This window comes from Dasypus novemcinctus, chromosome 2 (genome assembly GCF_030445035.2).
Source record: "Dasypus novemcinctus isolate mDasNov1 chromosome 2, mDasNov1.1.hap2, whole genome shotgun sequence".
NCBI lineage: Eukaryota > Metazoa > Chordata > Mammalia > Cingulata > Dasypodidae > Dasypus > Dasypus novemcinctus.
The window spans coordinates 66955686-66968159 of NC_080674.1; the positions used below are offsets into that span (position 1 = coordinate 66955686).

Genomic DNA, 12474 nt, shown 5'->3' on the forward strand with positions numbered 1-12474 from the left:
TTTTGACTTTTTATTCCTTTTTTCTAAAGTAACATTATCACCAAAGTGACTGTAATTCCAAATGGTTTTCTGCTTAAAACATTTAAATTGGTAGGACAAAATTTGGCTTCATGGAGATAAATATACCCATCACTTTTCCTCTGGAATTCTCAGTATGCATATAATACATTCTCCCAAGTGTGCTAACATTTCAACCGAACATAAATCATGATATTACCTCTGGTAGAGTCACAACCTTCAACATGTTAATAAGTGAGCTATTTGAAGAGATTTTCAACATTAACATTAAATCAACTATGGAATTCTTGTCATTATTTTTACTAAAAGTTGCAGTGTCCATGAGAGGAGGTTCACCTGGGACATAATTATAAGGCATAAATATGTTCAAGTGTTTGTGGGGCATTGTCACAGATGGTGGAGATTCACACAATAACCAAAACAATGTTAAATGCCCATCCTGGGAGCTCTGCCACATTCTCTAATGGGACAGCAAGAATCCCCCAAATACAGAGGATGAGCCATTGACTGGCCCTTGATTTTGATGACTGTACCTATGAACCTTTACTTTTGAAATTGAAACTTAGCCTAGTATTGGAGGGTGCCTAAGAGTTACCTACTGGGAGCCTCCTTGTTGCTCAAATGTGGCCTCTCTCTAAGCCACACTCTGCATACAAATGCCCCTCTAGAGTGAGGCATGACTCCCAGGTATGAGCCTCTCTGGCACCAAGGGATTACTACTAATCACCAACTAGCAAGGCAACTAGAAAAGGATCTTGACCAAAAAAGGGAAGGGGAAAAGGTAAAGCAAATGAGTTTACATGGCTAAGAGTCATCAAAGTGAGTCAGGAGGTCATTCCAGAGGTTATATTTATGCATGTCTCAGCAGGATCTCATTGACTGCCAAAGGAAATATTGACTCAAATAGTGAGGCTCCTGAGGGCTCTGGAGACATCAAGATACAATAGGCAGGTCAGACTCCCTGCCAGTGGGCCCTAATTTGAAATTTATGTTCCCCAGTTTGACAGATTTGGACTCAGTTGTGGTTTCCCACGTGGCTCTTCTGCCCCTTCTATTTGAACCTATATTTAGTACTAGAGTTGATAGGTATATGTCCAAGAGACTTAAATCTTTGGGCTGTCCATGTGCCAGCTAGGCCCTGAATCTTAACAGAGTCGCAACACCCACCTTTAGTTCCCTGGACTTAGTCAGGACAACTAACAAGGAGATGATGATGGACAATGTCCATCCCAAGGAACAGAGAGTCTGCAACTGCAAGCAAGATAGTCCCATCCATCTGCCCCTTGGGATCTAAGACCCCTCTCAATGAGAGGTGGAGTGGGTATCACCATCCCAGAATCCTCAGTTTTGGGGAATGAATGAATGATACTTTTATTCTACTCTAGATTATTGTGATTCTAGCCATGGAAGAATTTTACCATTGATATGGAGGCAGTGGCCACTGAAGGTTCTGAGGGAAGGAAGTGGGAAAAATAAGTGTAAGATGGGGGCATTTTCAGGACTTGGGAATTGTCCTGAATGACAATCCAATGACAGATATAGGCCATTATATAGCTTGTCATAACTTACAAAACTGTGTGGGTGAGAGTATAAACTACAATGTAAACTATAATCCACACTTACAGTTTAGTGGCAATTCTCCAAAATGTATTCAGCAATTGTAACAATGTACCAAACTAATGAAGGATGTTGTTAATATGGGAAAATGTGGGAGGGGTAGGGAGCAGGGCTTATGGGAATACCCTATTTTTTTAATGTAATATTTATTTAATCTAAGTATCTTATTTTTTAAAAAGTATATAAAATAAATAAAGAAAAGTTCTAATGTGATTTAAACATATGGTCAATTTCATAAATTAAAAATCTATAAGGGAAAGTCAAGTGTTGGCAGCCAATAAAAATAACTTTAGCTATTAGAGATGATGGACATCTTATTTAGAAAAGACAGGATGCAGCTTCAGTAACTGAAAGATCAAGTGTAGAATTTTAAATAAGCTAGACACTACCTTGAGACTTAAACAATAATTCAAAACACATGCAATGCTGTCCCAAAAAAGGCATTTTCCTAGCCCCCATTACATAACCATTCTAAAATAATATATGAACTCTTTGAATTATTGCACTCATAAATCCAGAGATCATTTCTAGTTCTAGTCTGACCAATAGGAGACAAGTTTAAAAATAAAAATTCCAACCATCAAAGATCAATGTTAGCAGTAGGCAGGCACTTCAAGTAGTTCACAGTGGCAAAGAAGAATTTTGCAGATCAGAAGAGTACCTGGGCCAATTCAGAGCAGTGATTCAGACAGCTGAATGTTTTAGCCAGTGCAAAGAAAGGGTGGCTAAACCTCCGGCTGTATTACACTACTTGTACTTATATGTGTGTACCCTTGCTATAACTTGTCATTTAATGTAAAAGTTATATTTTATATTATATAAATATAATGTAAAATATATTGAAATGAATAATGAATAATGAAAATGTGAAGTATCAGTAGACCACCATATGTTGAGTGTGGGGAAGAGGTAGGGCTTTACAAATATAAATTCGAAGCCAATATAAATATCTGTGATCATTTTGTTATCGATACATAATAGATATTTTACTCTAGTAATTTCATTGACACTAATCATATACAGATATTTTTACACAAGGGTTTCTACTGTCATACAGTAACTAGTAATTTTTTTTAGTTCTTTAAGTATGTTTGAGAATCACTACAAACCACAAGATTGTGAGGAGTTGCATAATTTATCAGACTGATATGACAATACATATAAATATAGAACCATACGGGTTTTTTTTTTAATTCAACAAGCATGTCACAAACAAAATGTTCTGATTTATGATGCTAGGTAGATGAAGTAAATTAAAGTAAGTTTACCTGTAAAAAATATATAAGGTCAGGAACTTTAACTCTGCAATTAAATTTAACTGGGAGATTTTTCTGAAAGCCAAATTCATATTATCTTACTTGGTCTCAAGATTCTGATCCCATACAATTTATACTGCCTCCAGGGAACTTTAATGCACAGTCAATGCGGCAACCACAGATAAGGTATATGTTAAATACAGACTTGTAAATTAAAAGAAATAATCAAAATAAATAAAGCAATTGCATTTAGCCAAGAGAGAATAATTTTGCTTTTTTGATTGTTTGTTATTTTATTTGTATATTTAAATAATTATAAGAGGTCAAAAGACACACTTATCTTAAAATTATCTAAGCATAATATTTCTAACCAAATATAGATTAGAGAATTAAAAAACTAAAACAGATACAGGGTATCATTAAAAAGCACAGGATCACCTCAGTTTGAGTCCTGCTCTTCCACATGTTAGTTGAGTGATCTTAAGCTAGTTACTTAACTATTTTGAAATAGTGTCCACATTTCTAACATGGAAAAATAAGATCTAATTCACAGAGTTCTTGTTGGATAGTAAGGTAAAAATGAATCTGAATATAATTTTGTAAAATTTGAAAGCCATACATGAGTTATCATTAAGTAATCATAATTTTGCTTGAGAGACAAGCTGTTCAACAAATAGTATAACAAATGTGCTTCTTTTTATTTATATATCTTAATTAAGAGATTTTTAAAATTAAACAAACATTCACATAAATAAATTGTGTAACTACTGATATCCTCCACCCTTTTAACCAGCTTTAATACAACTTGGGGGTGATGACAGGTAATATATTTTATGTCCAAAAGTGATGTCTTATTTTTTAAAAACATGTTTTCTTATACTTGTTAATCTTGCCTTCAGTGGAAATTTTGCTCAATTAACAAATCATATATGGCTCCCAATTAAACCTTACTTATAAATAGACCTTATTAGAATGGAAGATATTTATTAAATTTTTAAGTTAATCTTAATCTTTTCTTTTTTATTTGATAAACACAATAATGATGTAATACATTCTTTCTTAGTGTTGAATAATAAATTACCATTTTGGTTTTTTTCTATACTCATTATCTCAACAAATATAATTAAATATAGAACAAGCACAACAATCAAAGGTAAATAGATGCAACAAGCCATACCTAGTAATAAGAACTGCATTATCATGGTGGGCAATCCCATTTTCTGGAATAGTGTTTCCATCACTTTGGTGAGAGAGAATGGATTTCTGCCATTTACAGAAGCTATCGAGGGACTTGTCTGCATGGTGGTTTATCTCCAAGTTTGGCTGCAATACAACATGCATACCAGAAATGTTCCAAACAAATTACTAAGGTCAGTTAAAACATTTGAAGACTAAAAATGGGACTATAATTAGAAGCAGTGGTTTCTAGGAATAATATCTTGCCAATTTTTATCTGTATAAAATCTGACCTAGACTTCACTTAGTGTATTATTGAATAGATGTTCTTGCCAGTTCCAACTTTAATGATAATGTGACTATATATGAGATTATCAAGCATAAAAAAACAACAGTAACCATTATTATAAAGTTTGCTATGCAAATGCTCGTCCTTATACTGAAACATGTAGCTAAAATACATACATAAAAGTTTAACATGACATAAGAGGTATATTTTTGTAAACTATTTAAATCTTACTTAATATATTAAATGCTTAAGAGTTGAAAATCATAACTCAACTAAAACTGCCTAGGAAGAGCAATAATAAAATAAATTCTTTTATAATATATAATTCTATAATTTGTATGTTAAGAGTTTTAGATTTATAAACAAACTCATTTTTACCTGATCTTCTGTGAGAACAATTAAGCGGGCCACTATAATATTCACAACGTTTCCTAGGCTGGAATCACGGTAAAGTTTGGCAACCTGACCTCCAGAAAATAAGAAAACACAAAGTCAGACAAAAATCACAGGGTGACACCTTGATAGGTTTTTAAGGAGTGGTAATACAATACTTCATGAGTCTAACCACTGTGCATATAAAAAGGATTATATCTCCCCATGTTATCTAGAACTCTACACTAAGATGCCTTGGTACAGTGTTGTTGTACAAGTGTACCTCAAGAAATATTTTCTCCTAGAAGTGAACTACAACACAGTAGTAAGAAGAGAAGGTAATACTTTAAGTTAAAAAAATCCCTTAAATAAGATTTAACATGACCCATTACAAAAGTTATATTATTTGAAAATGGACAATAAGGTCACCTTTAACTTTATTTTCAATAGATCTGAAATACTAATAGATTAATCCTCATTTTAGACAAGTGAATTCTTAAATTTTATTTTATAATAACAAAAACCCATGACATTTGTAAAAAACCACAACAATTAAATACAATATTACATAGAGGGATCAAACTTACAATATTCATTACACTCAGAATGTAATGTTCAATGTCTTTGCGACCATGGTAGCCCACCATCATTTTGTCTGCCACAACCAATGTCTCCACAAATCGCTCAATGCTTACTGATCTCTTCTGTCTGTGATGGATATACGTGTCATTAATTGGTAGTGAAGAAGGAAAAGCAGCTGTAGTAGTATTCAGCCACCAAGGTGTGCCACTTCTTATGAGGTCTACAATAAAAACAATTAACCAATTCAGATAGGTGTGCTAATTAAACTTATTTACTTATAGATCTTTCATGTTGATGTACTTATAAAATCTGGAACATTAAGATATTTCAAAGTAAGGGAAGGGAATAAGGTAGTGTAGTAGTGAGAAAATTAAACTCCTTCAAAATTTCAAAATCTTGTTTCAGAAAAAAATGACAACAATAATAACGTTCAACTGCTCATGAAAACAAAAAATAAATCTAAGAAACTACTTAATTAAAAAAGAATTTTCAGGAAAGCGGATTTGGCTCAACTAATAGGGTATCCACCTACTACATGGGAGGTCCAGGGTTCAAAGCCAGGGCCTCCTGACCCATATGGTAAGCTGGTCCATGTGCAGTGCTAATGAGCGCAAGGAGTTCTCTGCCATGCAAGGATGTCCCCCTCATAGGGGAGCCCCATACCCCATAAGGAGAGCTGCCCCGCGCAAAAAAAAGTACAGCCTGCCCAGGAGTGGCGCCACACACACTGAGAGCTAATGCAGCAAGATGACGCAACAAAAAGAGACACAGATTCCTGGTGCTGCTGACAAGAATGCAAGTAGACACAGAAGAACACACAGCAAATGGACACAGAGAATAGACAACTGGGGGGGGGGGGGTTGGGGAAGGGGAGAGAAATAAATAAAAAATAAATCTTTAAAAAAAAAGAATTTTCAAATAATCACTTCATATTATTTCAGTGAGTAGTTACATCATAATTTTTAAAAATTTATAATACATACTTAAAAAAATCATTTAAAGAGGTAGTGGGCAGCCTCTTTAAAGAGATATGCAACTAAAGTATTGACTTCCAAAATAGCCTAAGACAGAATATAGGCATTGAAAAAATATAATCCTAAAATGCTTTTGAGACTTTATTTTAAAGTGAGCTATTTTTATTAAACTATCTTAAGAGTCAGATGTACTGCTTTAAAAATTACAATTCTAAAAGCCAGTGAATTTTTTTTCACTTAGTTTTGCAATTTACAAGCATTTATACTGGCACAGTACCCAAAGATTAACTTTTCTAAAGCCTAGAGATAAGTGGCACTAGAACGAGAACAGAAAGATCATGATTCCAGCACAACTTGCTTTAAACAACAATTTAGTTTGGATTGTAGTTTTTCCTATGTTTTTTAGATATTTGGTCCTTCGGTGCACAGTAAACATTTAGGACTAGGACATTTCCAGACACTTATCTCATTTATATTTATCCTTATTAAATGAACTTGAGCAGGTAGAAGCCCTCTGCCTATTTCACTTTGATATTTTTATACTGGGTAGGAAATCTTCCTCAAATCCACTTATTGAGAAGTTTAGTGGGGAAAAATTGAATTAATATATATGATATACCTTACAGAGATTGTCACTATTCTCTCTTTTTCCTAACTTCTTTATCCTCTCCCTTTTAAAAATTACGTTGGGTAGATGTTATAAATTTTAAGAAATATGATATATAAATGACCGTGAGAAGAACTACTTTTAAAATTCATATAAATGCTATGTGTCTTTATTCCTAAAGACCAACAAGACGAGACATAACACTTCTTATTTCAATGGCACAAACCCCAGACCATTAGAAAGTGTCTTTACATCCAGTTGTGGCCCTCATGACCCCTGCCCCCAGATGTTCACACCCTCATGTGATCCTCTCACTTTCAAGTGTGAGCAGGACCTGTGACCTGTTTCTTTTTTTTTTTTTTTAAAGATTAATTTTTTATATTTATTTAATTCCCCTCCCCTCCCCCGGTTGTCTGTTTTCTGTGTCTTTTTGCTGCGTCTTGTTTCTTTGTCCGCTTCTGTTGTCGTCAGCGGCACGGGAAGTGTGGGCGGCGCCATTCCTCGGCAGGCTGCACTTTCTTTCGCGCTGGGCGGCTCTCTTTACGGGTGCACTCCTTGCGCGTGGGGCTCCCCTACGCGGGGGACACCCCTGTGTGGCACAGCACTCCTTGCGCGCATCAGCACTGCACATGGGCCAGCTCCACACGGGTCAAGGAGGCCCGGGGCTTGAACCACGGACCTCCCATGTGGTAGACGGACGCCCTAACCACTGGGCCAAAGTCCGTTTCCCTGTGACCTATTTCTAACCAATAAAATATGACAAAGAAGATGGGATATACATGATTACATGTATATTATTACATGATTAGTTACAAAATATTGTAGCACCCATCTTACGAAGTCTATCTTTTGCTGGCTTGGAGGAAGCAAGCAGCCACGTTGGTAAACACACATACATACACACACAGGTATGTGTTTATATACATACATATCAAATGAATGAAAGCAAGAGAACGAATATCTGCAGTTTCATTTAGAAAATTAAAATTAATCCATTATGATTAGCTAGATTTAAGATGGGCACGATTAGTTCATCTCAAAAGGATACCTACATTCTATAATTGTCAACTGATTGCTTGATGCTAAGTTTAATAATCCACAACAAACATCTTTTTTTGTCTAAAATGGAATACATGATTGACTTGTTTTATTTTAAAATAAAAGTTCGTTGTTCTTCAAATGGTACATGTTTTGTTCAATTTAATTTTGGATAGAGTATAGAATAGTAAATAAAACATTCCTCTATAAACATATATAATAATTTTCCCCAACACCACATATATTGCCATCTGAAACAAGATTTTAATTTTTTGATCAATCCCAAAATATTTCTTTTATATATGTAGCCAGTCAAGACTATTTCATGCCTTATAGTTTTCTTTCATAGCACTAATTACTTCCTGACATTTAGCCATGTATTTGTTTGTTTACTTATTTAGTTAACTGTCTGTCTCCTCTCACTAGAATGTACACTCCATGAAAGCAAGGACTTTTTCTACTTTATTAATTGCTTTATCACCAGCACCAAGAATAGCTTGGAATATACATGCTAAATGAACATCATATACAATTCATGTACAGAGTAACAGCAATACCTATATTAATAGACTGGAAGAATATTTAGTTATCTCTGAGTAGTGGTATAATAGTGCTTTTCATTTTCCTTTCTTTTTCTTTGTTGTTTCCCTACATTTTCTAAATTTTCTACAAAGATTTCACAAAAAGAAAACAGTGATAGTGTTGAATCTAAGATGGGAAAATTCTTATCTGAATAAGACATAGATATTCCCATTGTCAAAAGGGTTTTCACATCTTATATCTTGATATAAACTTGAGCTCCTAATAACAGGTTAACTGGCAATATATGCCTATAAATTCACTTCTCTCACTTGACCTTTGAACTACACCAATGAAATATATATTTCATTGAATATATATTTGTACTTATAACCTAAATTTTGTTAAATATAAAATAAAATAAACTTATTTCCATAATGTTTAGTTTCATTACTCAATATAAAGACCAAACCATTTTTCATTTTCATTATTGTGGTAGATTAAATCATGTACTCCAACAAAAGACACATTCTTAATCTTTTTTAAGATTTTATTTTTTATGTATTTCTCTCCCCTGCCCGCCCCCACTCCCGGTGTCTGCTCTCTGTGTCCATTTTGCTGCGTGTTCTTCTTTGTCCACTTCTGTTGTTATTAGCAGCACGGGAATCTGTGTTTCTTTTGTGGTCATCTTGTGTTTCAGCTCTCTGTGTGTGCGGTGCCATTCCTGGGCAGGCTGAACTTTCTTTCGCACTGGGTGGCTCTCCTTATGGGGTGCACTCCTTGCGTGTGGGGCTCCCTACATGGGGACGCCCCTGCATGGCAGGGCACTCCTTGCACGCATCAGTGCTACATGTGGGTCAGCTCCACACGGGTCAAGGAGGCCCAGGGTTTGAACCGCAGACCTCCCATGTGGTAGCTGCACCCTATCCACTGGGCCAAGTCTGGTTCCCATATTCTTAATCTTAAACCAAGTTCCTGTGGTTTGAGTCCATTTGTAATTAGGACCTTTTGAAAATGTGTTATCAGTTAAAGTATGGACTCATTTATGAAAAGGATCTTCTAAAATCCTATTTAGGTGTGGCCAACTTGAGTCAGAATGGGCCTGAATGCAGATTCTGGAGGTCTTATAAAGAGAATCTTGAAGTCAGAGAAAAACACAAAAAGAGATGATGGTGACTGTCATGTGACAAAGGCAGAGACGTAAGCCAATGAAGACAAAGGATTGCAGGAAGCCTTCACCAGAATGCTACAGATTTTTTCCAAGAGAAATTATGACCTAGATTTGGGACTTCTGGTCTCTAAAACTGTGACCCAATAAATGTTTGTTGTTTAAGCCAACCCACTATGTGATATTCGTATAGCAGCTCTAGCAAACTAAGACAATTATTTACTATGAAATTTTATTTCATTTTTTATCTGGATCCACTTTAAATGACCTTTCTCTAATATTAAATTTTCTCAACCAACAAGGACCTAAAAGCCTTAGAGATTACTCAAGAACTGAGTATACAGAATGAGAACTGTGGATTGAGGAAAGATTGTGAAAGAAAATTTATACTCGGGAAGCGGACTGGACCCAATGGATAGGGTGTCCGCCTACCACATGGGAGGTCCATGGTTCAAACCCCAGGCCTCCTTGACCCGTGTGGAGCTGGCCCATGCGCAGTGCTGATGCATGCAAGGAGTGCCGTGCCACACAGGGGTGTCCCCCGCGTAGGGGAGCCCCACACGCAAGGAGTGCACCCCTAAGGAGAGCCGCCCAGCGCGAAAGGGGGTGCAGCCTGCCCAGGAATGGCACCGCACACACAGAGAGCTAACATAAGATGATGTAACAAAAAGAGATACAGATTCCCAGTGCCACTGATAAGGATGGAAGTGGTCACAGAAGAATGCGCAGCAGATGGACACAGAGAGGAGAAACTGGGGGCAGGGGGTGAGGGGAGAGAAATAAATAAAAAATAAATCTTAAAAAAAAAAATTTACACTTGAGGCAAAAGAAAAGGAGCCCATGAAGAACATGAAGAAGAGACCAAATAATGACGCATTCACTAACTTAAAAGGCAACGAATTCTGGTTTTCACTAAATCTACTTGCTGACGAACTCTTCTTTGCATCAGGCTGAAATCTGCCTCTAGTTACTAAAACTACATAAACAAATCTACTGTTTTGTTTTACATAATAGCACTTTAAAACTGGAAACAGCCATCCAGATGATAATGATAGCTACAATTTGACTGAGTACTATTGTGTGCTGGACACTGAGAGGATCACTTAGACAGATGAGGTACTTTGTCCAAGCTATACCAAAGCCAATGTTCTTTCCACTGTTACATACCCCTTTTCCTAAGTTTTCTCACTTTTAAACTTGTTCTCCCTACCTCTAGTCTTGCTTTTCTCTAATTCAGTCTCCATAATGCTGCCAGAATAATCTTTCTAAAACACAAAATTGATCATGCCATTCTTCTTGCTTAAAATCTTTTAATGGATTCCCAAAGCACTTAGGATAAACAAACTTTTACACATGGCTTACAAGTCCTTTGTGACTTGACCCCTTATCTCTCCAGCTTTACCTCTCACCACCACTCTTCCCAAGCACTCTGAACCCCAGTCATAACCCTCAAACCCACATTCTACAATCCAATCATATCAACCTTTAATTTTTGGAATATGACATGCTCTCTCAGCTGAGGTCTTTGTAAATGTTATTTTTTCTATGTGGAACACTACTGCTCCCTCTACTTTTGCCCAACTAATTCCTCTTATTCCCTCAGGCCTCAATTTAGAAGTTATTTCCTCCAGGAAACCTTCCTTGACCACTAAAGTCTAGGTTTGTTGTCCCTACTATGCATTTCTATAGTATTCTAACTCAATTCTGTCACTACCTTTGAGTTCTACTTTAAGATCCTTCAAGTCTTCTCCAAGAGTCTGGCTTCCTGGTTCTAGCACGAAAATATCAGGCTGTCCAAACAGCACTGAAATAAAGTATATGGGGTCACATGCATGCTCCTGGGAAAGGCCTGTCCTAGTCGGCTTTGTCCTATCACCACAGCGTCCTCAACTGGTTAAAATTTATGTCTAACAACCTGAAGGAACAAATCTATAAACTGGCCAAAAACTCCATCACAGATCAGTGTGATCCTTAGAGACGCACATGGTGTTATGACGTACTTGGAGTTGGGCAAGCATGTTTTGTGATAAGCAACAAAATCTTGAGAATTCTTACATCCAAAAGACTTGCTCCTGGGAAGAGGATTTGGCCCAACGGATAGGGTGTCCACCTACAACATGGGAGGTCCAAGGTTCAAACACAGGGCCTCCTGACCCATGTGATGAGCTGGCCCATGAGCACTGCTGATGTATGCAAGGAGTGCCGTGCCACACGGGTGTCCCCCACGCAGGGGTTTCCCCCACGTAGGGGAGCCCCATACGCAAGGAGTGCACTCCATAAGGAGAGCCGCCCAGCACAAAAAAAGTGCAGCCTTCCCAGGAATGGCACCACACACACGAAGAGATGATGCAGCAAGATGACACAACAAAGAAAGACACTGATTCCAGGTGCTGCTGACAAGAATACACGGGGACACAGAAGAACACCCGAGCAGACAACTAGGGGGAGGGCAGGGAAGGGGAGAGAAATAAATTTTAAAAAATAAATCTTAAAGAAAAAAAAAAGACTTGCTTCTGGAAAGCAGATCTGGCTCAACTGATACAGCATCCACCTACCACATAGGGGGTCCAGGGTTCAAACCCAGGGCCTCCTGACCCATGTGATGAGCTGGCCCATGCGCAGTGCTGATGCGCACAAAGAGTGCCATGCCCCTGCATAGGGGAGACCCACACGCAAGGAGTGCGCACTTCAAGGAGAGCCGCCCTGCATGAAAAAAGCACAGTCTGCCCAGGAGTGGCACCACATACACAGGGAGCCAACGCAGCAAGATGGCACAACAAAGAGACACAAGGGAAGCCGCTGTGGCTCAATCAATTGGGCTCCCACCTACCATATGGGAGGCCCTGGGTTCGCATCCC

General features: G+C 37.3%; 1 protein-coding gene across 8 annotated transcripts in view; it reads right to left on the reverse strand.

Annotated features, from left to right (window-relative positions):
• ADAMTS6 (ADAM metallopeptidase with thrombospondin type 1 motif 6) overlaps positions 1–12474 on the reverse strand; it is a 313210-nt gene that overhangs the window by 281518 nt on the left and 19218 nt on the right. For all 8 annotated transcript variants that reach the window (XR_011645856.1, XM_071208283.1, XM_058309311.1 and 5 more), the window contains 3 exons: positions 5316–5530; positions 4735–4818; positions 4069–4214 (listed from right to left, as the gene is read on the reverse strand). Coding sequence is in view for 7 of the 8 variants with exons in the window: in XM_071208283.1 (XP_071064384.1) it covers positions 4069–4214; positions 4735–4818; positions 5316–5530 (445 nt within the window). In the remaining variant the exon portion in view is untranslated. The remainder of the gene's footprint in view (positions 1–4068; positions 4215–4734; positions 4819–5315; positions 5531–12474) is intronic.